Source organism: Lissotriton vulgaris, chromosome 3_1 (genome assembly GCF_964263255.1).
Source record: "Lissotriton vulgaris chromosome 3_1, aLisVul1.2, whole genome shotgun sequence".
NCBI lineage: Eukaryota > Metazoa > Chordata > Amphibia > Caudata > Salamandridae > Lissotriton > Lissotriton vulgaris.
Window position 1 is genome coordinate 1,481,080,138 of NC_141689.1, and position 23,100 is coordinate 1,481,103,237.

Sequence of the window (23,100 nt, forward strand, 5' to 3'; positions counted from 1 at the left end):
GCTCCCCCCTGAAACCAGGCTCATCACCTCTACCATACTTTTCAAGAAAGAAGTAAAAGCGATCCTCATGGCTAAATACACTTGAACCACTACTGGAGATAAACTACAAAGACTTGATACTCATCTGTACTACTTGTCGAACCCTTTGTATTGTTATTTCGATTCTGAAATTGACCTATTGATTGTTTTATGTTATCACCTCAATGTACCTTTAACATGATTGATGTATCTGCGTATACATGCTCCCCCCTCTGTAAAGCGCTCTGATATCTGCGAAGATCTTGTTCGCGCTATATAAAACTTTCAAAATAAATAAATAAATAAATTTATCGTGAAACTCTTATGATAAGAATTGCAGATCTTTAAGAATGACTTGTTATTACACCATGTTAAATCCTTAACATAGGTATTACATAGTTTACTATAATCATCAATGGTTTTGTTGTTGGTTACCCTTCTGAAAACCCTTGCACTGTGTTCTTTCTTGTTGGGCTCTTACAAGAAGGTGGTGTATTGCGTTGCCATCTTCCGTTTTATACGTACTTTTTATTTTATGAGTTTATGCCCGATTATTGACTTGTAGGACAGCTTACTCTCAAAACAGTAGTTGGTAATGGTGAAAAACCAGGGAAAAAAAGGTAGAGTCTTGATGGGTTCATTGGGAAAAGTTATGTCAGATGCCCTAGGTCTGGACTGTTCATTATGCAAAGTAAACGCCCAGGCAGTAGACGTGCTTTATTTGTTGTGAACAGCATCTGTTAAAGCTAATAGACGTTCAAGGATGGATTGGTATTGTACTGTGTTAAAGCCTGACACAGATATTTTTCTGCAGGGAGTCCCATGCATTACAATGGAAGGCAAGTGCTTTTGTGATGTTTACCCCCTTTGACAAATCCGGAGTATAATAACTTTTTTAGGTCCTCTAATGAGGTCTTGTACATTGTTTTACTAATTGCAATTTTGTATTTGTCATTGCTTTACAGTATACCTTATGGGAAAGTTATATGCAATACAGTAGGGCAGGGGAAGTTACGGTGGTAAACCAATGGTCAATGTTATAGGCAAGATTGAGTCAGCAGTAATAATAGTGTCAGACACTGTAGGTCTGAACTGTTTAGTACGGACCGTTACAACAAAGATAGAACACATTTATTGTTAAAAGCTTTTGCTAAAAACAATAGGTCTTCGGGGATGGATTGGAATAAAAATGTATTAAGGCCTATACACAAATATTTTCTTATATTGAATCTCGCATATTAATGTAAGAGGCAGTCGGGCAAATGCCTGGGTAGAATATATGCACTTTGCTAAACGTTGTTACCCCCTCTCATGAGGGGTTGAGTATTGGTTTGCCAAACATAGTTTTGTAAATATTTTTAATTTTATGGCTATACTTGTTGTTTGCCTTGTGTAAATGCTTTAATACATAAGGTATCCACACCACTGGATTCAAGCAAGCCGGGCTGAAGACGGCTGGAATGCCAGAAACCGGTCCTCGGAAGCTTGTTTCCGGTCCAGGGAATGCATGGCTTGGCAGTTCGGGCTGGACTGTTCCCATGAGGCACAGGGTCAGACTGATTTGCATATGACCATGCCTGAACTGGGGTGGTGTGGAGTGCCAAAAAACGATGGACTTAGGCCCAGATCTCTGTACTGCGGTGAATGTATGACATTGTTCTGCAGTCTGTCCATCAACTGTGGTTTTTGCATCAATACATAAGGCCGGCGTTGCTATTTAAAGTATTTATATAGTTGGGCTTAGCCACCCGGTAAAAGAGTTTTTTTACAAGCATTAAATGAAGTATGAAAGTTACAGAAGTAACACAGAGGTGATAGCAGTTGAGTTTTGTGAGCAGGTTCTAGTCTGAAGAGATGTGTTTTAAGTCTTTCATGATGACAGGAGGTTATGATTTAGCATTCTCTGGTAGTGACTGTAGTTATGGTGATAGGCTAGTGATAAAAGCAGTAGGCCTTATTGGCTCATTGGGAAATGTTATGTCAGATGCCATTGGACTGATATGTTTACTATGAGAATTTATGACTTAGGCAGTGTGCCAAATGACAAAAGGCCACTCCTAAAACATTTGACCTTCTTACAATTATATTGCCCTTAATCTACCATTATTTTGCCATTCCAAAATGGACACCACGTTTTAAAGCATTCTGTATATCATCCTGGATTGGTAGAATTATTATACACTATGCACATTATCGTTCTAAAATGGCCAGCCAATGGGATGTTTGCTGAGCTACCCTCTTGGAGAGGTATTGTGGATTATGTATCATTGATTTACTGCTCCAGATTGGCCAACTCTTTGCTTCTAAACATGGTTGCCATGTTGGAACTTTAAAATAAAAACACAAAATACTATGTGCTATACTAATGCATGATGTGCACTGCTTTTAGGCCGGCGACGTTATTTTTTTGGGGGGGGGGGGGGGGGTTGGGTTTTTAAAAAACATTTCTTTACTTTTACTCATAATTAACTTGCAACTGCTTACTGAGTTTTTTTAATTTTTTTGTTGTGGATGGTATTTAGGTGAATGAGAATAAGTAATTGTGTCAGTAAAGTGATGCACGGGTGTAAGGATGAGTAGCAGACTTCATATGTGATGATTTGTTGAATGCCTAAACACACTAACTGGAGGGATTTTTGAGCCAGAACTATTGGCATTGCCAATGCTTGTTTTTTTAGGTATGCGCTCGCACGCTGCTGATGGTTGTTTGTTGGTGTAGAGTGCATTTGCAGCGCAGGAGTGGCCTTTCCATCAAGCAGCAGGAAGTCTGTTCACACAGGGTTGTTGCCGAAGATCACAGCAGCCATTTGTTTGAGGTCATGCTGTGTCAAGTCATAGCGTTACCCATGTCAGCAGCAAAGTTTCAGACACGACAAGAATTGCAAAGACAACGCCAGGAATGTAAACTATAGATACATCATGCTGTGCAGAGCTCGAAGCAAGACGATGCTAATTTCTGTGCTGATAAGAAAGACTGTGTTATAGTTACTCTCGTGCTCCTATGTGGCAACTATTAGTGCTATGCAAGCTGTTATCACTGGGGCGCCGCAAACTGTCTTTTTCGAAAACAATCCATCTTAATCGTGTATTCAGTTCAAGGACAACTATCAAATGTCGGACTTGATACAACCCTGACAGAGCAGAGCCTCCAACCAAGGGAAAAGAGATTTCCCCTTAAAGATGACTTGTGTATTTAATAGTTGGAACCAGTGGCATAACGTAAAATGATGGGGATCCACTGCAAAATGTGAAGAGGGGCCCCTGAGTCTCTCTCATACCCCCAGATATTAGTTAAGGTTCAACCTAATTAGTGTTAAAAATTCAGAAAAAAACTTCTATCATTTTTTATTATGTCTTAGTTTTGACTTGAAATACAAGGCTACATTTTTTATACTAACAGATGTATATATAGGCTAAGGGGAATATACACGGGTTCCTGCAGTGCTACAGACGCAACCAACGAGTAAAATTACTTTTCCATATATTATATATGCATTGCGTCAACACATTATTGTTAGTATTGTTTGTCATTGATTTCTCTGCATTTTAAAAAAAACTGTTCAATGGGTAGGGGTTGCAGTGTTAGTAATGTCCAAGGCAGGACCCTGGATAGACGTTGTTAGTGCGTTTTCTTGGTCACACTTAAATCTTACCTTTTATTGTTCTTTGTCAGATGTCATAGCGGGCTTTAATGTATTCTAGCTGAATCAGAATCGACAGAATGATTTACGATCTCACTTTTTTTTTTACCTTCGAGATACAGTTGACATCATGTATGTGTTCAACATTTGACTACCAGTCCTCCTACCATTTTGTTTGCTTATGCATGCTGCAGTATGTGTAACGTGTGATGTTCTCCTCATGTATCAGTTTTGTTCCTATTGTGAAGCGCTCTGACGCCTTCGGGTAAAGTCTGCGCTTTATAAAAACGCATAAATAAATAAATAAAATATGTAGAGGGGTTTAGGGTTGCACTTTTAGGTATGCTGTCTGAAGGGGGGTGTATTTTGGAGATGATGTGTTCGATGTGGTGGTTCATGTGTGGCATGATATGGTGGCATTTGGACTCGTAGTTGATGCGGTGTTAAATGGTGGCATGGTATGCCTTGGTGCTGATGAGTAAGACGTTGTGTGGGATGGTCTGTTGCGTTATTGTGTGTAGAAACAAGGGTTCAGATGTGGCGTTGCATTTTGTATTGGGAATTTAGTTTAACAGGATTTGCTTTCTGACCTGTTAGTTAGTAAAGCCCTTTCATATATCATGTTCCTTTGCAAAGGGTATAGTGGAAGGCAGTGCTATTTTTTGCAGTTGGAGTGGGACATAGGGGGCAGTGCGGGCAAGAAGTAGTTCGGGTGAGCTGATGCTACTTCCCTGCTGATTTGCTGAACTTACTGTAAATTGTTGTAGAGTCAATGCTTGGTTAATACAAGTTTTTGGGCACCCAGTTCCTACAGGGAGATTTGGGTTTCCACTACGTATTAAAAGAAAGTTAAGGAATCTTGAATTCACTTGAGACACGTTTGGGTACGCAGTTGGGACCTGGTTACAACTGGGCTGGAATGTTCCCACCTCTGCGCAAACCCCAGTGGATGGAATTATGAGTTGTGCAGGGTTTATTGCACCCAGTATATACCAGATGCAGTAAAGTCTGTACCCCAACATTTTCTGCTGATACCCATTGGCAGGTCAAAACTGCTGCTATCAGGTCATATGAATATTAGTGTGGAAAGCACCAAAGTCTGCATGTTGTTCTCCATTTTGAAGGGCATAACTCATAAAGAGAAATATTTACCAGAATGAGAAATACCCCCTGAAATCAGGTTTATTGAGTGCAATAAATATTTCATTCCCCATCGGGTACCTAAAATCATGACCATGGTGTGAGAGGTGATCAGAAGCACTGTGGTGGCCTTGAACTTGGACACCAAAGGTAACAGTTTGAAAAATGTTGTGCAGGGTCCACCTTTTGGCATTCATTTCTGTCCTACAAGGCTAGAATTTTATTTGTATAACTGATTCTAGTGGGCCTACACACCTGATGAAGGGGCAGCTCAAAAACATGTTGTGCTAAGAAATGCCTCCTATTACGAGGATCGGAACAGTAGAACACATTTACACACATTTGTTTGGCTGATTGTGTTGGAAGAGGATTTTTGTAGGTCGTGGTTAAAATTGTTTGGCCAGAGCATCATGCACGTGCTAGGTGCTGCATTGATAATTTGGGACATGTGGTTCTCAGCACCAAGTGGAACAGATAATCCAATAAAGTTCTGAAGAGGGGACAATTTTTACATTCCCAGATCGCTTAATAATGTTACATACCATCTTTCATAATCTTAAAGGGTCATATTAGCAATTTAAAATTGCAGTTTTATGTTGCTGTTTACTGTACAAAGTAAGGATTCTCAGAACAAATTTAGGAAAGTAGAATATAGTTTTATGAACCTAAACAGCATACACAATTTAATATAAATACACCCTGTCAATTTCAAAGTACAAAAAATGATTTTTTATTTATATTTTGTATTATTGATTTGGATCATTAATTTTATTTTAAATAAACAGTCTAAAAAGAACAAGCTGAGAGAATGATGCTCTACAGTCGGGAATGTCTGAGGAGAGCATCATTCTCTCAGCTTGTTCTTTTTAAACTGTTTATTTAAAATAAAATTAATGATCCAAATAAATAATACAAAATATAAATGAAAAATAATTTTTTTCCACTTTGAAATTGACAGGGTGTATTTATATTATATTGTGTATGCTGCTTAGGGTCATAAAACTATATTCTACTTTCCTAAATTAGTTTTTTACAACTGATTCACACACCCTGATTTAGGAGATTGTGTCAGGGGTACCCTTATTTTTACAAACAAAGTAAGGATTCCCACCTTCTTTTCAGTTGCTTAAATGGCCTTGAACAATTAGCCGACACCAGTAGGACGCCAAGAGCGTGACTGCGGTACTGTATACACATGTACTGAGTTACACTGAAAGGAACTTTGTTTGAAGACCTCCTCTGCTTATTCTCAAATGCTGCAGCCCGAATGGACTAGGTATGCCAAAAGGCAACAGAGGATATCTGTTCGTCAGAAATATTTCGAGAACAGATGTTGCAGTTGGTTTGTGTTAGTCGCTTAATTACGAAGGCCGGAGTGTTTACTTTGCTCTTTTGGACCTGTTTTGGCTTTTTCAAATTGCATTCCTGCCTCTTCTGGTCTCACCTGGGTCAGGGAAATCACTCTGACTGATTGCCACAATGAGTTCATCTACAATTATCACCTCCCAAATCCCCAGCTGGACAGTTGGCAGCAATGTCGGAACGTACTGAAAGCATTTTGGTTGGTGCCTGCCAACTAAAATCTTCAATTTGTCAACGAAACACCTCGTTACGGGAGCTGGCTCGGCAAAAACACTCCTCATGACCCAAAAAAGTGGCACAGCTCTGCTTGCATGCCTCACTTTTGGCACAAAGAAAATTATGTCAAAGCATGCGACTAATTATCATGTAATTCCCGATATTTCTATTAACGCTGTAAACACATCTCACTACCAACATATGTTTTCAAGTGGTGAAGTCAAGACACTGGTTACTCCACAGCTAAGGATTTTTGAGAATCTATCCATTGGACACAATGAAGTGTAAAATTGTCTACTAATAAAGTTAAGGCACATTGTCTTTCAGAGTGTGTTATGGAAAGGTTAGTATTTTTTCTCTGTTTAGTCTTGGTGTTTAACTTGGATGACCATAAACACATTTATCAAAATGTAAGAGTGCAGCTATTCTTAGCACATTCATCTTTGGTGTGCTTAGCTATTTCAGCCCTTGAGTAGGCTAAGATTGCACATAATGTTGGAAACCACAGTTTGGTCCGTGCAGAGACCTGGGGCAGGTACTGCAGGAGATCAACCACTCGACAAGAGGCACTATGTAAAAGAATAGTCCATTTAAATATGTGATTCTTTTCATCCTTCTTGTGCTGTGGTGTGCTGTTTGTTTCATCCTACAGACAAGACATGGTTTCTGCTATGTGGATTCCGGAGAGGGTACAGTTTATCCTTTGAGGACAGTACTCTCCGTGTTTAATTTGTGTGTTTTTTTTATTTTCTTCAAAAATACCTGTTGGGTATGTGAACTGAGCTTAAAAGTTGGTTTCTTCAAAGGGACCATCCAGTGAATGATTCTACAGTAGGTCTCAAAACATAAGCAGACTTTATCAAACAAATGAACATTCTGAAATGTAGGTTGTGGGAGATTCCAAACTGGACGACCATTTTAACACTATTAGTTTCTTCCCTTATGTGTTACCATCTCCAGCAAGTATATATATGTTTACATTTTAAATGTACTTAACACTACTTAAATCTGAAAAAACAGTTAATAGATTATATGGTAGCAAAAGGTACCCTGAAAAATATACACCCCAAAACTTGTCCTCAACGAATCCTCCCTTTGTTTACTGGATCGGAGACTGTGTTCCACCTTAATTTCATGACGCAGTATGCCCCTGCATTAAGGCATCTTCCAAAGCATCAAAATACAGTTCATTAAAGTCATTAGATTGAAAGAAACCTACCGAATCATAAACTGAGTTCTAGATCAATGAAAAGTTAAAAGGGTTTTATTACAAAATGCAAACATAAGTGCCACAGATTCATTGCCACAAAGAATGTCAGATGCAGAGTTATAGACAGTATGCAAAAGTCACAAAATATTACGTCTCCAACTGGGCAATACAATCAGGAAATAATCAGGTATCATGTTGAGTAGAACAGAAAAACCTTCTGGATCACCCCCAAAATCGTGGGGTTTTGTACACAAGTATTGTATTGGAAATCAACATTTTTGCAGAAACATGTTGATGTGAATAAATGTATCATTTTTTCAGCAAGTCGGAGCACAATAAAAAAAAACGTTTTTACCTTAGCACTTAAGCACTATCCCATTTCTGGGTATAATGATTCAACATCCTGTACGCTATTGCCATGCAGAGATGTTCTTACAAACAAGAAAGATTTGACAATAAGAATTTCTTCAAATAAATAGATCCAGGGAAGAAACGGAAGAAATAGTAACATGTAACCAGTTTACATCTGAACTGTGGAAGGTTCTCTGTAAGTATAACAAAAACAATAATGGAAAAAACTAGTATACCTTGAGTTTGACTGTGTGGTGCGAAACCAGTGGGGAGAGGATGTGTGCAGAGGATGTGTGCAGTGGGGAAACACAAGTGAATGACAGAGATGACTTCCAACTTGTTCAACATGGCGTTTTGCACAGAAATGTGGCCTAACTAGAACACATTAATGACTACACTTAAGAACCCTTTGAACATTTGTTCCAAAGCAATTGCTTTAATTCAGTCTGCAGATATGACATCGTACAATGATGTGAAATTTTCATATTGCACATTGTTAATAATGCTCAAAACTATAAACCCACAAAACTCTTTTACAGTTGTGAACATTGAAGTCGACTGTGTAGTTTGTGTTAGAATACAAGTGACTTTGGGTTAGGTATGTATTTAAACCAAATTTCATAACTAGTCCTCCTTTCTTTGTATTTTTTTACATTTCAAAGCATTTACGCTGGTTGTGTGTCTGTCTTTTATCATTTTACATTGGCTAGAGGAAGGAGTTTTAAAGTAACTACAGCAGCTAGTTTCTATAATGTGTAAAATGTGGTTGCTAGAAGTAGTCAGGAAGCAGCTTATGTAATGTTGATGCAGCTCAAGAAAAATTACCTGGGGCTGTATTATACATTATCTTTGCGCCCGGCACACCTTTCAAAAGGTGCACCAGGCGCAAACAGCGATAATGCTCCCCATTATGGTGCGTGCGCTTTCCCCAGGGCAGTGCATTCAAGTGAAAACACTGAGCAGCTGCTGCGTCTTTTTATAGTGCAGGCGGCACCCGCCTGCACTTTCAAAGGGGTTTAGAGATCCTGTTACAGGCGGGTGGAGTCAGTGACTGCACCCGCTTGCAAGGGGATGTCTGGGGGGGTCCATGGGAATCCTTTATACCTGCAAAGAGCTGCTCTCAGGGACGTACTGACAGTACTCCACCTTTTAAATGGCGCACTGTCAGTGTGCCTCCTGAGGGCTTCTTTGACTCTGCGCCCCAATCTGTAATATGGCGCGGGCACAGAGTCAAAGGAATTCCATCATTTGCATAGGCCAAGCCTCTATGCTAATGAGGGAACACCCTCTGTTGATAGCACTGGCGCACTTAAGCGCCAGCGCTATCGGTATTATAGAAGGGGACGCATAAGCATCTGTGTCCATGTTTTTAATACCAAAGTGCCACCGGGACACGCAAAGTGGGCGCAAACACCCGTTGCGCCCACGAGGCACCACCTGTAATATGGCCCCAGGTGGGGCACGGATCCAGACAAGTACACCTGTTTCCTGGTATCACTGAACCCGAAATCCAGACCCACTAATTCTAGGCAATAACTTACTACTTGTAAGTAGTTGCTGCATCGGGCTGCGACATAAATATTAAAGGACGGGGGTGGCAGAAAAATCTCTTTCCAGGTGCCAGCTGGAATTGTGCCTGATCTGCACACCCACTGCCCGTGCTTAATCATCCTCTGCACCAGGGCTTACGTTTCTCACCTGTTCCAAATAAGTGGTAGATTTGTGTGTATCTGGGCCCTTAATTTCTAGAGAAATGAAGAAATTTCACAGAATTGGACCTGGTAATCACAGGACAGCGTATTATTCCTCATACTTGGAAAATAACTTGTAATTCCCAGATGTGTGGGTGTGCAGAATCAGATATTGCAGGCCTCGAGTATTCTTGTGCCTATATCTTGGGGACTCACAGTGTAACCGATAGTAATTCTGCTTCTGAAGGAGCCCAGAAGAATTCAAAGTAGAGTCCCCATCGTCAATCATGCAAGGTTCCCATATGTATTGTGGGCATTGAAAAGCAGCCACAGACTTGAGAAACCCTTCTGTGATCCCCTGCCTTATGTACCTAGGTAATGGTGGCCCTGGTGCACTTTGCTCATGTAACGAGCAGAATATTACCAACTTTTACTACTACTGTAGACTTCATGAACACAAGATATGAGAGTTCTTTAAGGCACCTGTCAGAGCATAAGCCACTCCCAAGTGTCCATGAGAAGCTGACTCTTACCTGAAATGGGTCGGTTTGGTCACAATCCTTATGGGATGGGTCTAGTTGAAGGGCGCCTGGGCTTCCCTGTGACTATAGTACCTGAGGTGAAAGCTACTTGTTCCTGTGACTTGGTGTTCAGCTGGACATTAGTGCATTTATTTATTTCTGGCAGTTTTGTGTTTGACCCAGGAAACTTTTTAAATTCCAAATTTGTATCAAGAGGTGATTAAAAGTGAATATCAACCTTTGTAAGTCTGTTGACGCTGAATTCTCCTTTAGTCTGTTTTGGAGTTACCAAGTGTGTAAGCCATGCCATGCGGCTAAGGGAGAGACAGGGCTGTTGCGGAGTTAAATTTTTTGTTAATGCATTTTTGCACTTTGTAAGTCATGAATTTAGTATGTATGCACCATTATTATATAATGCAGTTTTTATGTGCTTTTTTTTTACACAGCAACTTTTTGTATGAACTAAGATGTGTAATATATCTGTGTTTTTATGGTCTCAGATCGAATGAAACTACGTTGACATCATTTTGCATGATAAAGGAAAAGTACTAGAAAGTGAGAGGAGCCAGAATACACCCAAGATGGACACACTTTTTCGAGTCTCTGACCAACCTATTCACTTTGGTACACAGTGAGGCATCCAGTAGATGTGGAGAACTCCCGGAAGGGAAAGTGCCTGACCCAAGGGTCAGGTTGACACCACCAGGTGTACCTCTGGGATCCTGCAGGCCCCTCCCTAGGCTTGGTGATCAGTGCTGGAATGGGAGTCTGGTGATGGTGAGCTAGCCACCTAGATAGGTCTGGGTGGGTCTGATAGACACTGCCAACATGGTCTGAGAAGTTAAAGTTAGGATACCTGATGCTAAAGAATCCCAAGGAGGAACTGGACTCATGGAATAATGGCTGCTGGCACACTTCCACAGTGGCAGAGAGAGCGTTGACAAAAAACTAGCAAGCTGACTTGGATCTGGGTGCCACATTGTCTCATTCGAGGAAGGGATCAGATCTCTTATCACCTTCGCTGATCAAGTAACCTCATGCGGCCCAATGAGATTTGGGTGTATATGCTGTTCAAGCAAATAAAGGTGTAATTTACACCCTAAAATATATTTTGTTGTGTGGAATTCATGACTGGATATCTGTGTTTTTTTATATGATGTAGAAGCAGATGTGCTTGAAGTATGGGTGTTTATCCCCGTGTGCATTTTTTAAAAATAAAAATGATTTAAAATCAAACTAAAAAGTACTGGGACCTCCCTGTCCTAACTGTCTGTAAGATGCTGTTGATATGTGTTCTCCGTGATGCGCTACCACCAACAAGGAAAGACTTGCGTAGGACACGGGCAGTGCTGAGTGAGAGTAGGAACGAAATAGCAATAGATTCTCTTAGTTGAGGTACCATTTGGTCTCAGCCTTGTGAAAGTGATGTCTCTGATCGGTTGCCACCCTGGAGTGCTGTTGTTTGGACACAGCAATCCAAACAGCGGAGCTTGCATGGTGGTAGTCTTCGTATTTCTTCTTGAACCGTTTCTTGTTCAACTTCCCTGAATCACAAACTGCCACAAAAGAACAGAAGACAAGAAACAGGCATGGGTAGTAACTCGTGGTGTAGTGCTGGAGTGATGTACCTGTGCGTTTTACCCCAGTGTTTTCCTAGTGACTCACACTACTCTAGCGTCACAGAAAGTGAAACCAATGGTGGCAGAAGGCACAATCCTTTTCCAGTCAAACACCCACTACCTCCTGATCGTCTGACTAATTACTCATACCCTTGCTGGAGCAATGTCAGTCTGCAATTTCCACTTCCTAGACAGGAGCCTGTTTGTGTCAGATGGATGTTGTGTTGTGTATGTTTGCTGTTTTTAAAGGGAATGTAGATTTTCAACGACTTGGAGTTGTAATGGACTGTCTGCCACTAAGTAACTGTCTTCTGAGTCAATCTCACAACACTATGGGATGGCATTGTAAGGAAAACAAAGGGCATTGAATAATGCAGGCATCACTGCAGATCTTGGTTTGTTTTTAACAGGCCTAATACTCTTTGTTTCTAAACAGTGACTACCCAGAGCCTCCACAGTCTGGATCTTATGCTGCTGCTTTCACTAAAAGTGTGCCAAAAGGACCAGACGGTGGCAGTAAACCAGCTGTTGTCCACATCGCATCGGCGACACCTGCTAAGCCAAGTGGGCCCGCAGGCGCTGTCAAATCCACGGGTTGGCAACCCATCAGCCAAACAGGTAAAACCTGCATATTTCAGTTTTTCTAAAACTGTGATGGGGATGGTTTTTGAGAAGAATGGATATAAATATTTTGTATATAAACAACTCTTAACCTTGTTAGCTATGAGTTATGTTGATTCCACAGTAGTATCTTAACTGGTTCTCTACTGTGTGTACATGCATCCACATAAGAAAGGTATTGGAATCACCTTTGCCACTAAAGCGCCCGCTGATTGAAAAGTTCAGTGTAAAATATGCATGAGACTGGGATGCATAGATTTTTTTTATTCTATACAATAATTATAATTACTCTAAGAGTTAATACCCCAAAACCCAGTGCAGTATTGTCATTGAATGTCTTTTCAATGGTCTCTTGGCCTCTTGCTCCTGTTCTAAAATGTTGCTTTAAAGCTCTAAAATTGGGGTTTTAGCAGTAGCCAGATACTGCTTAGTGGTTATCTCTGCTGGTCTGGGGAAGAGCTAAAGAAGTCTTCATTTTTCCATACTAGATTGTACTGCATCCCTCTCACCTTCCCATGGTGTCCCTTCCAGCAATATTACATATCAGTAGATTTGCACACACCCTACCACCAATGATAACCCTTCTCTAGGAACTTGCCTGCTGAAGAGGTTTAGACATTTTAGGTCATCCAGCCTGGATTGCACTGAATTTCCAATTGTCCACTGTGTGAAATTCACGGAAATTCCTTTTGCAGAATTATGCGAAATGTCATCAAAGTTACGAAAAATTATGTGTAAATATCTGAAACACAAATCTGTCCTTTTGTTCCATATTATATTGTGAAATGCATCTTTGCGTTATTTTTTGCCCTAGGGCATACTTTGCACTTTTAAAAAGTGCAAAAAAAACCCCAAAGCACCACAAACAACCTCTTGCGTTTTGTTCCTGTGCATGCGTGGTAAATTATTTTGTAATTACGCACATCAACTTAATGCCTTTGTTTCAGGAATATTGTGTAACGCATGTAACGTGAAATTCCTTAAATTACTCAAATTAAGCAGACCTAATATAAGTTGAACCTAGGTCTACTTTCAAACCCTTGTGCTTGTATTGGCTTTTCCTGCTTCCACCTTCCTTTGGCTCCTCCACATTTAAATGGGAGTCTCGCCTCCTTCCTTCCTTAATGGAACAATGCTGTGACCTGTGGCTTCTTAACTGCTGTATGCACACCACCACCAGAACTGCTTTAGAAGCACTGTCAAGTAGACCTATATATAGGTATATATATGTGTATATATATATATGTGTATATATATATATATATAAATGTTTCTCATGATGTTGACCCACTTGTAATGATACTTTATGTTCAATTCTCGACAGCACAATGATTTTTGCTATCATCCATTTTCTTCAGTGCCAGACTGTAGTTACAATGCTCCTCCTGAACAGACCTGCATACTTCAAAATCATTCCTCATGAAGTCCATCCGTCAAGTCATATTTTGAAGCCAATTACAATTAATAATACAAAAAAGTTCCCTGTCCTTACCCCTCCACCACATCCCCACCGTCGATGTACCCATGATGACCGTGTCTTGTTTTGCATGTTTAATTTGCTTGACAGAGGATCTTCAGTGCCATGAAAGATTGCTTCAATTGTTAACTGATTAGATACAATGCTTTGCATCTGGGATTCTTGTTCTATGTTTGGAATAACATTTTTTTACATATTATTCCTATAGTCATGTTGTGATGCATGGTACTCACAGCAGCTTTCAGGGATTAACTCCAAAACTATGATTGACTTACACTGAGCCAATCAAGTAGCAAGTAAGCTTGACCTCAAGGGACCAGCCAACAGTTTAGAACCAGTGCTGACCTTCAAAATATGCTATGCGCTACTTAATGTTATCGCCTGCCTCCATTCAATTTTCCCCGGTACCCATATCTGGGCATACCAGTCCTACTCCGTCCATCATCTCTTTGTGTTTTTTTGTTCGCCCTAAGTTGGCAGGGTATGCCCAGACGTGGGTCCCTTGCTCACTTTGCCACTGGATTCAGCTAGCCTGGCTGATGAAGGGTCTTACCCAGAAACCGGTCCCAGGATGCTTGTTTCCGTTTCAGGGAAGACCTGGCTTGGCAGTTCGGGCTGGATGGTTCCCATGAGGCACAGGGTCAGGACTGATTTGCATATAGCTGGGTCTGAACTGAGGTGGCGAAGTGAGCTAAAAAATTATGATGGATTCAACCCAGATCTATGACTGGTGGCGAGTGTCTGAAAAGTTTCAGCGCTCTGTCCATCATCTCTTTGTGTTTGCTTTGTTCGCACTAAGTTGGCAGGGTATGCCCAGCAGGGCCGGACTGGGAACCAAAACTGGCTCTGGCAAAGTGCTCGGCTGGTCCCCTGGGGTGTTGGGAGTGTGGCTGAGATGTTTGCCAGGGCCAGTATCGGCCGATTTTGTTACAGGGGCTGATATTGCAGCTATGCTGTAAAAGCTGCCATGTAAGAAAAACGGCCCCCCAGGGGCCCAAAACCGGCCCCCACCCTGGCGGCCCACCGGGGAAACGCCCGGTGCACACTTCGGCCAGTCCTGCCCTGATGCCCAGACTTGGGTCCCTTACTCCCTTTGCCACTGGATTCAGGCTAGCCTGGCTGATGAAGGGTGTTACCCAGAAACCGGTCCCAGGAGACTTGTTTCCGGTTCAGGGAAGACCTGTCTTGGCAGTTTTGGGCTGGACTGTTCAAATGAGGCACAGGGTAAGGACTGATTTGCATATAGCTGTATCTGAACTGAGGTGGTGAAGTGAGCTAAAGAATTATGATGGATTCAACCCAGATCTGTGACTGGGGGTGAGTGAAAAGTTTCAGCGCTCCGTCCATCATCTCTTTCTGATTCCTGGGCGACCTGCAGGAATTCTCAGGCTTTCCTCTTCCATAGATATGATCACTGCAGACCAGTATACATAAGAGTGAGGTATACAGAAATCTCTGCCACCAGCTGTCAATCTCCCTATTGTATCATATGAGGGGGCAGTAGCCACCATCATGAAATGTTTTACATATTCTATAAAAATGAGCTATGGTTTGGGAGAAGGTTTATTGCAAAGATACACAAAGGGATAATTAGATTAGTATTGATGAGTTCATTTAGTACCTATATATATATATATAGCCAGCACGCCTTACTTCTGAGATGGTGGCGTTAAAGCATTGTTTGCAATTGTTTGTTATATACAAAGTGTATATTATCACTTAACTTGGCAGCATGTTTTAAACACCCCAGCAATACATTTGATTTGAAATTTGAACTTGAACCCATTGGATCCTACCTGGCAGTGAAAGCAAAAGGAGAAAACTAGCAGCTCGAAATAAAGCCTGGCTGCAATTTAGTTTTAAGGTGGTAAAAGGATGTCTGAGCCACACATGTTCTGATTAAACAACATTTTATGTAAATATTTATTTGCACAGATAGCTAATGCTGATTCAAATGATCAGGATCTTAAAACATGTATGCATCTAGATCGAACCTTTGTCTTTGAAAATCAGCAAATGTGGTCAATTTTTATTAGTCCTCTGTTTAAAGTTCGGTGTTGGAACATGTGTGTAACCAGGGGGAGGGACCGGAAATGTTCTATACACCCAAAATGCTTAACCTTTATGGAAAGTCCCAAATCTCAGCAGTGCGCTTTAGGGTAAAAATATTTGTATTAGTAGAACAAACAATAGGGCACTACACGGTGTTCATGACGCATTACATAGTCAGGCACATAAAAAATATATAAAGGTTTAATCTCCCTCCTTTTAAAAAATGAACAGGGGAAAACAATCACACTAAGGAATTGTCACAACCTAAAGTAACTCAGAATTTCAAATGACTATAGGTCAAAGCAACTGGGCAGATCCAGTTTGCAAGTGAATACTAGGCCTGGGCGGCCAATTCCGTTCCGCTTGCGGAATTTGCGGACTTTGGGTCATTTTGCGTTCCGCGGAGAACGCGGAATTGCCCAAAATTCTGCAGCTTCGCGGAATTGTTTGTTTGTTCGTGCTTTCAAAGTGCGTGTCCACAAGATATTTCTCCCCGAGCACTAAACAGCGTTCGCGAATAGGAAAAAAGCATCCTGGACGGGCAGAACAAGCAATTCCGCGTGTTTGCTGAACATTTGCATGCTAACAGAGATTTTTTACCATTTCAAGGAGCTTTGCGTAGCGCGACTATACAAATTCCACCCACCCCTGGTGAATGCTCATGGCCTAGAAGTTCCATGTTCATCCACGTCCTTGGACTTCAGAGATGCCAGAATTTTTGATGAATAGACACCATCACAGAAACATTGACTATCACCTTTGCTGAATTCCAAATAAACCTTGATGGCCAAACTCCTTTTTTAAAAATATTAAACTTGAAAAATTTTTGTCTGGCGCGAGTTAAACATGGCAACTCAGGGAAGATTTGGATCTCGCGGAGCTCCCAGAGTTTTCCCTCACTCTTTGCAGTCACTTGAATGAGCTTTTACCTCTGCTGGTCAGAGCTCAAGGCAACACTAATGGTTCCCATTCCACTTCGGGATCACTGGCACCTTTGGTAGATATTGTAACCTCTCTGTATTCTTCAGTCTGAATAAGAGATGAACTCCCAAAGATGTCAGCACTAAAGCACACGAGCCTCAGTGATTTATTGTCCTTGTCAGTGGAGGTTGGCAGGGAGATGCAGATTCATAGTCACAGCAATTTAGTTCTCAAAAAATTGATAGGTCTTCGACTCCTCAAAGAAGTGGGACCCTTATGAATTTGTGACTGAGTGAGCGGTGGCTCAGAAATTGTTTTCCTAAATACAGGCTCATTTCCTTTAAGCAAAATGGGCTGCATTTAAAAAGAAAAATGTAACTACTATCACAGACATAGTGGCCTGCAGACCATTTACCCAGGCATGGGATCAAGTTGCAATTTCCAACATAGTATTGATGAGGTAGGTCGAATTGTGACCCTCTCTGAATGATGATTTTGTAAACCAGCCTATTAGTACATAGGTTGGTTGACAAAATCTGTTTTATTTATAAAATGTTGGTGGGCATTTGGCTGCTGCTTTTTGTGAATGAAATCTTAGTGTATCCGTCGCTACGTTCAGCCCTGCTGAAATTATGTTATTCTGTGGCTGCTGCGTTTTCTGTGTAATTATGGATTAGCTCTATTTTCCACATAATCCATTTTCTGCTGCATAATCTGCAGATATTAACAAAACAACATTTCTGTACCTCAAACTCATCAAATGTTATTAAAAAGCAGCAACCCTTTGTGCCACATATCTGAGCGCCTTTGCCAATATTGTCTGGTTACTTTCAAATAGGTTATTGCTGTGTTTTAGTGCTAATGTGGAACTAGTGAGTTGAAACCTTTGCCAGGAAAATGTAAGCATGTGAAAAGATTACAAAAAATGTGCTGCATTGTGCCAGTTGTTTTGCTGTTGCATAATTTACTCAAACCTATGGCATAAGTTGGTCCTCTCCTGCCGCATAATGCCAGTGTCCCTGCCTATGCTCTCTGTGCAGTGGAAACCATATTATAAACAGCCACGGTGAGGATCAACTGATGTCAGTACACTAGTTCTTACATGATGTCTGTAGATGTGAAAATATATGATTTGATTTGTGTGTGTTTTGTTCTTTTATTGGTATTGCTGGCACAGAAACGTTTTCTTTCATTTAATCAGTTCATCTCATGACTTACAATAGGAGTTTCCAGCTCCACACCGAATCCTTCTTTTCTGCAATGGATCTTTGCCACTGTTTTAGAATGGAGTATCAATAGAACTCATTTCAATAAACATCATCAATTTAGTAATATAGGTCAGTCAATGATAAGAGATCTGGATCAGTCAAAAACCTTTATCTATTGATTAAATTTTAGTATGTTGTTTTGGTCTCTTTATTCAAATTAGTAACTCAAATAAATCTGTTTACATAAATATCAAGAAAATCATGATTAGAGTCAATCAAGAAAATGACAGCGTGTCCCATAAATGAATTTAATCCCTACTCTACTCTAAGCTAAAACTAACCTACCAGAGCCCATAAAGCGTCCTTTTTGAAAAGAGCAAGGTTTAAGGGAGCATTGAAATCGAATCATATTGACGCTGAACTCCTAATGAAAAGTAGTTCCAAAACTTGTCCAAGTCTCTTGTCTCGAATCAGCAAACAGTAACAACTGTGCAAAGTTGAGCTAAGAAAAGTAAATAGACACCCACAAAGTAGCATGCAACAGAACTCACCGTCAGCAGTAGGTCACAGCAAATGAGGTAAAAAGTGCTAAGGGAAAAGGGATGGTCATAGAAGAATGGCCTGGGCTGCACTGCCTTACTTCTAACTAGGAACATGTATATTAGAAACACAAAAGTAACAATCCGTACTGGTGTTAGGCCATCTTTGAGCCAATAAGGAAAGATCATCTGATGGTCTGCTGGTTCTTCCTTCATTCCCACGGTGGATGTACGAAGACAGAAAGTGTCAACTTAGTTGCTAAACGTTTATATGCTTTAGCTTCACTCTAAATTCCCACAGGAACACTGCAATCTAAACTATTTGCTATTTAGTATTCCACTGCATAACAATGAACTATTCCAAAGGCAGAAACATTTTAGTTGTAACCTAGGGGATTAAGTAATGAGATTAAATTCTTCATATAAGCATTATTGTTTTAATACACTATTTAGGATTCATCATTGTGAATATGTGGCAGCTTCAAAATGTACAACATTTCGATGAGAACATGTAGCTTAGCGAAAAAAGAAACACGGCAAGTCGGGTGTGAATCATTTATCAAATAATATTGCATAGTTAAGCATTTATTAAAAGCCTTTATTTATTAAAGAAGAAAATTCACAGAAAGATATAAAACAGAAGAGGCCTATTCTAGCCTAGTAGTGTAATTACAATAGAAATAAATGCTTACTGCAAAAATAATGCTATGTGGTAATTTTGCACATTTAAGAAAAGGCACATTTTCCTATGTTTCACTATAGTAAGCATTTTTGTGTTTTAATGTGTACTGTAAAATATGGCATTTAAATAAGCTACATTCTTCTACTCTATCAGTATTCAATTGAATATATAATTTCAGGTAGATTTAAACCTTAAAACGTAAATTTAAAACAAAATTATGTAGCAAAGTATTGTAAAGTGTATTAGTGGCTCACGTTTATGTAGCAAAGTATTGTAAAAGTGTATTAGTGGCTCACGTAAACACTGAAGAGGAAAGGACAGCCTGTTCAAGAAAATAATTCACCACATTTTGTAGTAAACAAATACTAAAGGCAGTATTTCGTTTGAATGTAGCATACGCGCATATAACCACACTACAGGTGACAATATCGTTATTTACTCATTTAGTACCTTCTGCCCTTTTCGCAAGATATCTTTTTGAATTAACCGCTAATATACAGCAACGAAAGGTTGCACTTTATGCTGTTCCTGATGAGGTCTCCTATGTTTTTGGAGCAACTGGCGATTTACATTTGACAAAAGAAGCGACAGGTAGGCTAGGCTGTTCAGTAAGAAGCATCACGCTATTATAATATCATATTGAATGTCTAAGGCTGAATTACCTCAAACTCCCACACGGTGGCGAAAGCAGACCGGTTTGAGAATTAGATGAGAATACTGTTGGTTCTTGCCGGGACAGTCATTAGAACAGGAAAGTTTTTTTTCCGGCTGAAGGGATGCAGAAAGTGACGCAAATTCTCATTTATGAAGCGGAGAACTTTCAAAAGTACGTTTTTCTACCAACAAAAAGCTTTTAGAATTTTACCATTACGCGCGAAATATTTATCTTTTATTTGATTTGCACATTTTGTTAAACGCCACGCAATATCCAGATAAAGTTACGAATAACGAAAAAACAGGTCAGGTTAGTCTGTTTTTTTGTTTGTTTATTTATTAGAACATCAATAGCGCGGGCATGGCCCGGGCCGATCACATTGTTTTGCATTTCACACAGTAGGTGCACCAGTTTATGAACTTTGAAACACTTGTTGATGCAAAAGGAACGTAGTGCTTCTTGCTTGAGTAGATAAAGCATGCCAAGTGATACATTATAACACCTACAGAAGGCTTGAATAATAGATATTAACAAAGATAAACTTTTTGCCGACAAAACGTTGAAATCAAAGCACCACTTGTACTCATAATTACACAAATTGGGTACGAAAAAAAGCTTTGTTGGGGATTTCTCTCTATAGAGTCATTCTCCACAAGGTGTTCAACTTTTCTCGTTCACTTATATTTTCTTGTTTCAAAACCTGGATTTGATTGTATTTTTTCTCTTCACCCTCGAATTCAACCAATAGATTTGTTTTATTTGTTTCAAACGGTAGACCACAGTCTCCAAGACTTACCCACCTGCAATCGTTCCTCCAAAAATGTACCTTATTACCATCTTCTGTTCAAAATTCACCCCCACTCCACTGCGCATGTGTGGTTCCTTTGGCCTGCTCTTGTGAGGTGTGGTTTTCACCAGTGATCGTTTTGTCATCCTTATTCTTGTGTCAGTGTTGCTTGCAGACCTGAGCTCTATTCTCCAGATGAGGCCTCAGTAACGAAGCCCAGACTTGTATCGAAGACTGCATTTTCCTGATAGTCTATTATATTCTCTAGTGGTTCCCCACCCTTTCTCTTCCCACTAGTTTACATTGTTTTTGAGGATAATAGATATCAAAGCGTCTAGACATTCTTTCCCATTTGGTGACTTTTAGGAACTTTCCTCCCCTCTTGTACTGTTCTTCCTAATCAGTTTCTGCCCCCTAACTGCCTCTTTGTGGGGTTTTGTTGACAAGGAGCTGATTCCTCCTTGGCCTCAGGTTTTAAAAAGCCTGTGCAATTTTTTGATCTACCTTCAGATATAAAATCTGATTATATGACCGAGAGGCTTACCCCTCTTAATGCCAACTCTGTGGTGTGGATTATGAAAGCAAATATACTAGAACTAGAAATTGTCCTTTCGGTACTCTACCTTTTACCTTCATTTCCAAAAAGCAGTCTCTCTTTTACCACCTCTGCCTGTTTCCTAGCCAGTTGTGGGCATGGTTCATCTGTTTGGCTCCCAAAAAAGTTCTTCCGTTACTGACCGTATATTCCTAACAAAATCTTCGAAGGGCTTTCTTCACTTTGGGCCTCTGCACCACAGGTCCTTCTTTTACACAAGGAGTGAATACATCAGTGAAATACATTTTCCTCACACTTACAGGGCAAACAACTATTTATCACGAAAGCTCACGCATAGATTGTCATTATATCGCAATTGCATTTATATAGAGCTTACTATCCCAGACAGGGCGCCTAAGCACTTATCCGCGAGTAGCACGCTACTCAGGAACCCAAAAATGGATTAGTCGTAAATTAGTATAGTGAAATATGAAATTAATTTGAGTGTTGGCTATGTTAGTCAGTTATTTGGATTGAGGACAGTGGAGGGATAGAAGAGGAAAAAAGGTTTGCATTTATATAGTGCTTACTAGATGGTTATAAAGTCTTATGGCTGTCCACATCCACAAATTTTAACAGAAGGGGGGAGAGAGAGAGTCAGTGGATTCAGTCTCCCTACATGTATAAATAAACAAAGTGGAATCCACTCAAGGTGGTGGTGATCCCTGAAGTGATGGGGAGACACACAGTGTTGTTTAAATGCCCCTCACACACCAACAGGCCCCTTGGTGTCATGCTTCATCGTCGGGGCCTTCGCACCCCTCTACGGGATGCGGCGTGCTACGACTCGCGGATACGCAGGAGCACTTTGAAGTGAACTACCTTGAGTACATTCCACTTTGTTTATTTGTCCACATCCACAGTCAAATCTGAATACCTTGTATTCATATTGCATTAAGTTAAAGTTCATGATTGGTGACCGTCCCACTAAAGACATAATACCACACTAGGAGCATAGCTGGCCAACACAAACGTGTTACCTATGTGGGGAACAAACAAGAATTGGCAATTCATATTTTTTGTGTTTGCCCAAACTTGACCAACACCCATAGACACTTTTTACGTAAGCACTTTAACCCTCTACAAATAAGATCTTGTAGGATGGCTTTGATTCAATGTCTAAGTGGATGCGCCCACAACTCTCATGCAATTTTCTCAGATGTATGGCTCTCAGGATGTCACTGCCTTGAAACTTACAGACAGTTAATTGAGATACACACTTATACAGTTTGGTAAATGATTGATACAGGTGTCTGTCTGTATGTTACTATTTTGCACTCCACATGTATTGATGGCGTGACATATTTTAAACTGTTTTTTTCTGGTAGCTGTTGAAACAGTATACATCCATGAAAATCATGTTTTAATGGACATTTTTAAGGCCTACGCAGAATGTGTTGGTGTATAAACCTTTTACATTTGTATTTGGTTCTATACTGTATGAGTTTAGAAGTCTGAGATAATTTGTGATTATTTTTATCAACCCAAGCAAATAAATAAACAGCAAAATCTTCGAATCACTGCAGTGTAAGAAGGTTTGCCCCGCAGCAGGACCATACTATGATTTACATTTCGAAACCCCTTGTTAAAACTGTAGCCGATGGGGGTTTAAACATAAAACCACATAGATACAAAATCGGTTGGTAAAATATTGTTGCATTTTAGCATTTTGTGTACACTGATTATGACCTGATAAATAACTGAAAATGTCATCACATGCATCGCTTCTGATGTTCAGAAAAGTATTTGTAGCAGCATCTAAGAGGTGGTCCAGAAAATACCTTCTGAATGGGC

General features: G+C 40.2%; 1 protein-coding gene across 3 annotated transcripts in view; it reads left to right on the top strand.

Annotated features, from left to right (window-relative positions):
• Positions 1 to 23,100, top strand: part of PDLIM5 (PDZ and LIM domain 5) — a 597,783-nt gene that overhangs the window by 425,221 nt on the left and 149,462 nt on the right. For all 3 annotated transcript variants that reach the window (XM_086961943.1, XM_086961942.1, XM_086961944.1), the window contains one exon: positions 12,206 to 12,387. In XM_086961943.1, the coding sequence (XP_086818069.1) occupies positions 12,206 to 12,387 (182 nt within the window). The remainder of the gene's footprint in view (positions 1 to 12,205; positions 12,388 to 23,100) is intronic.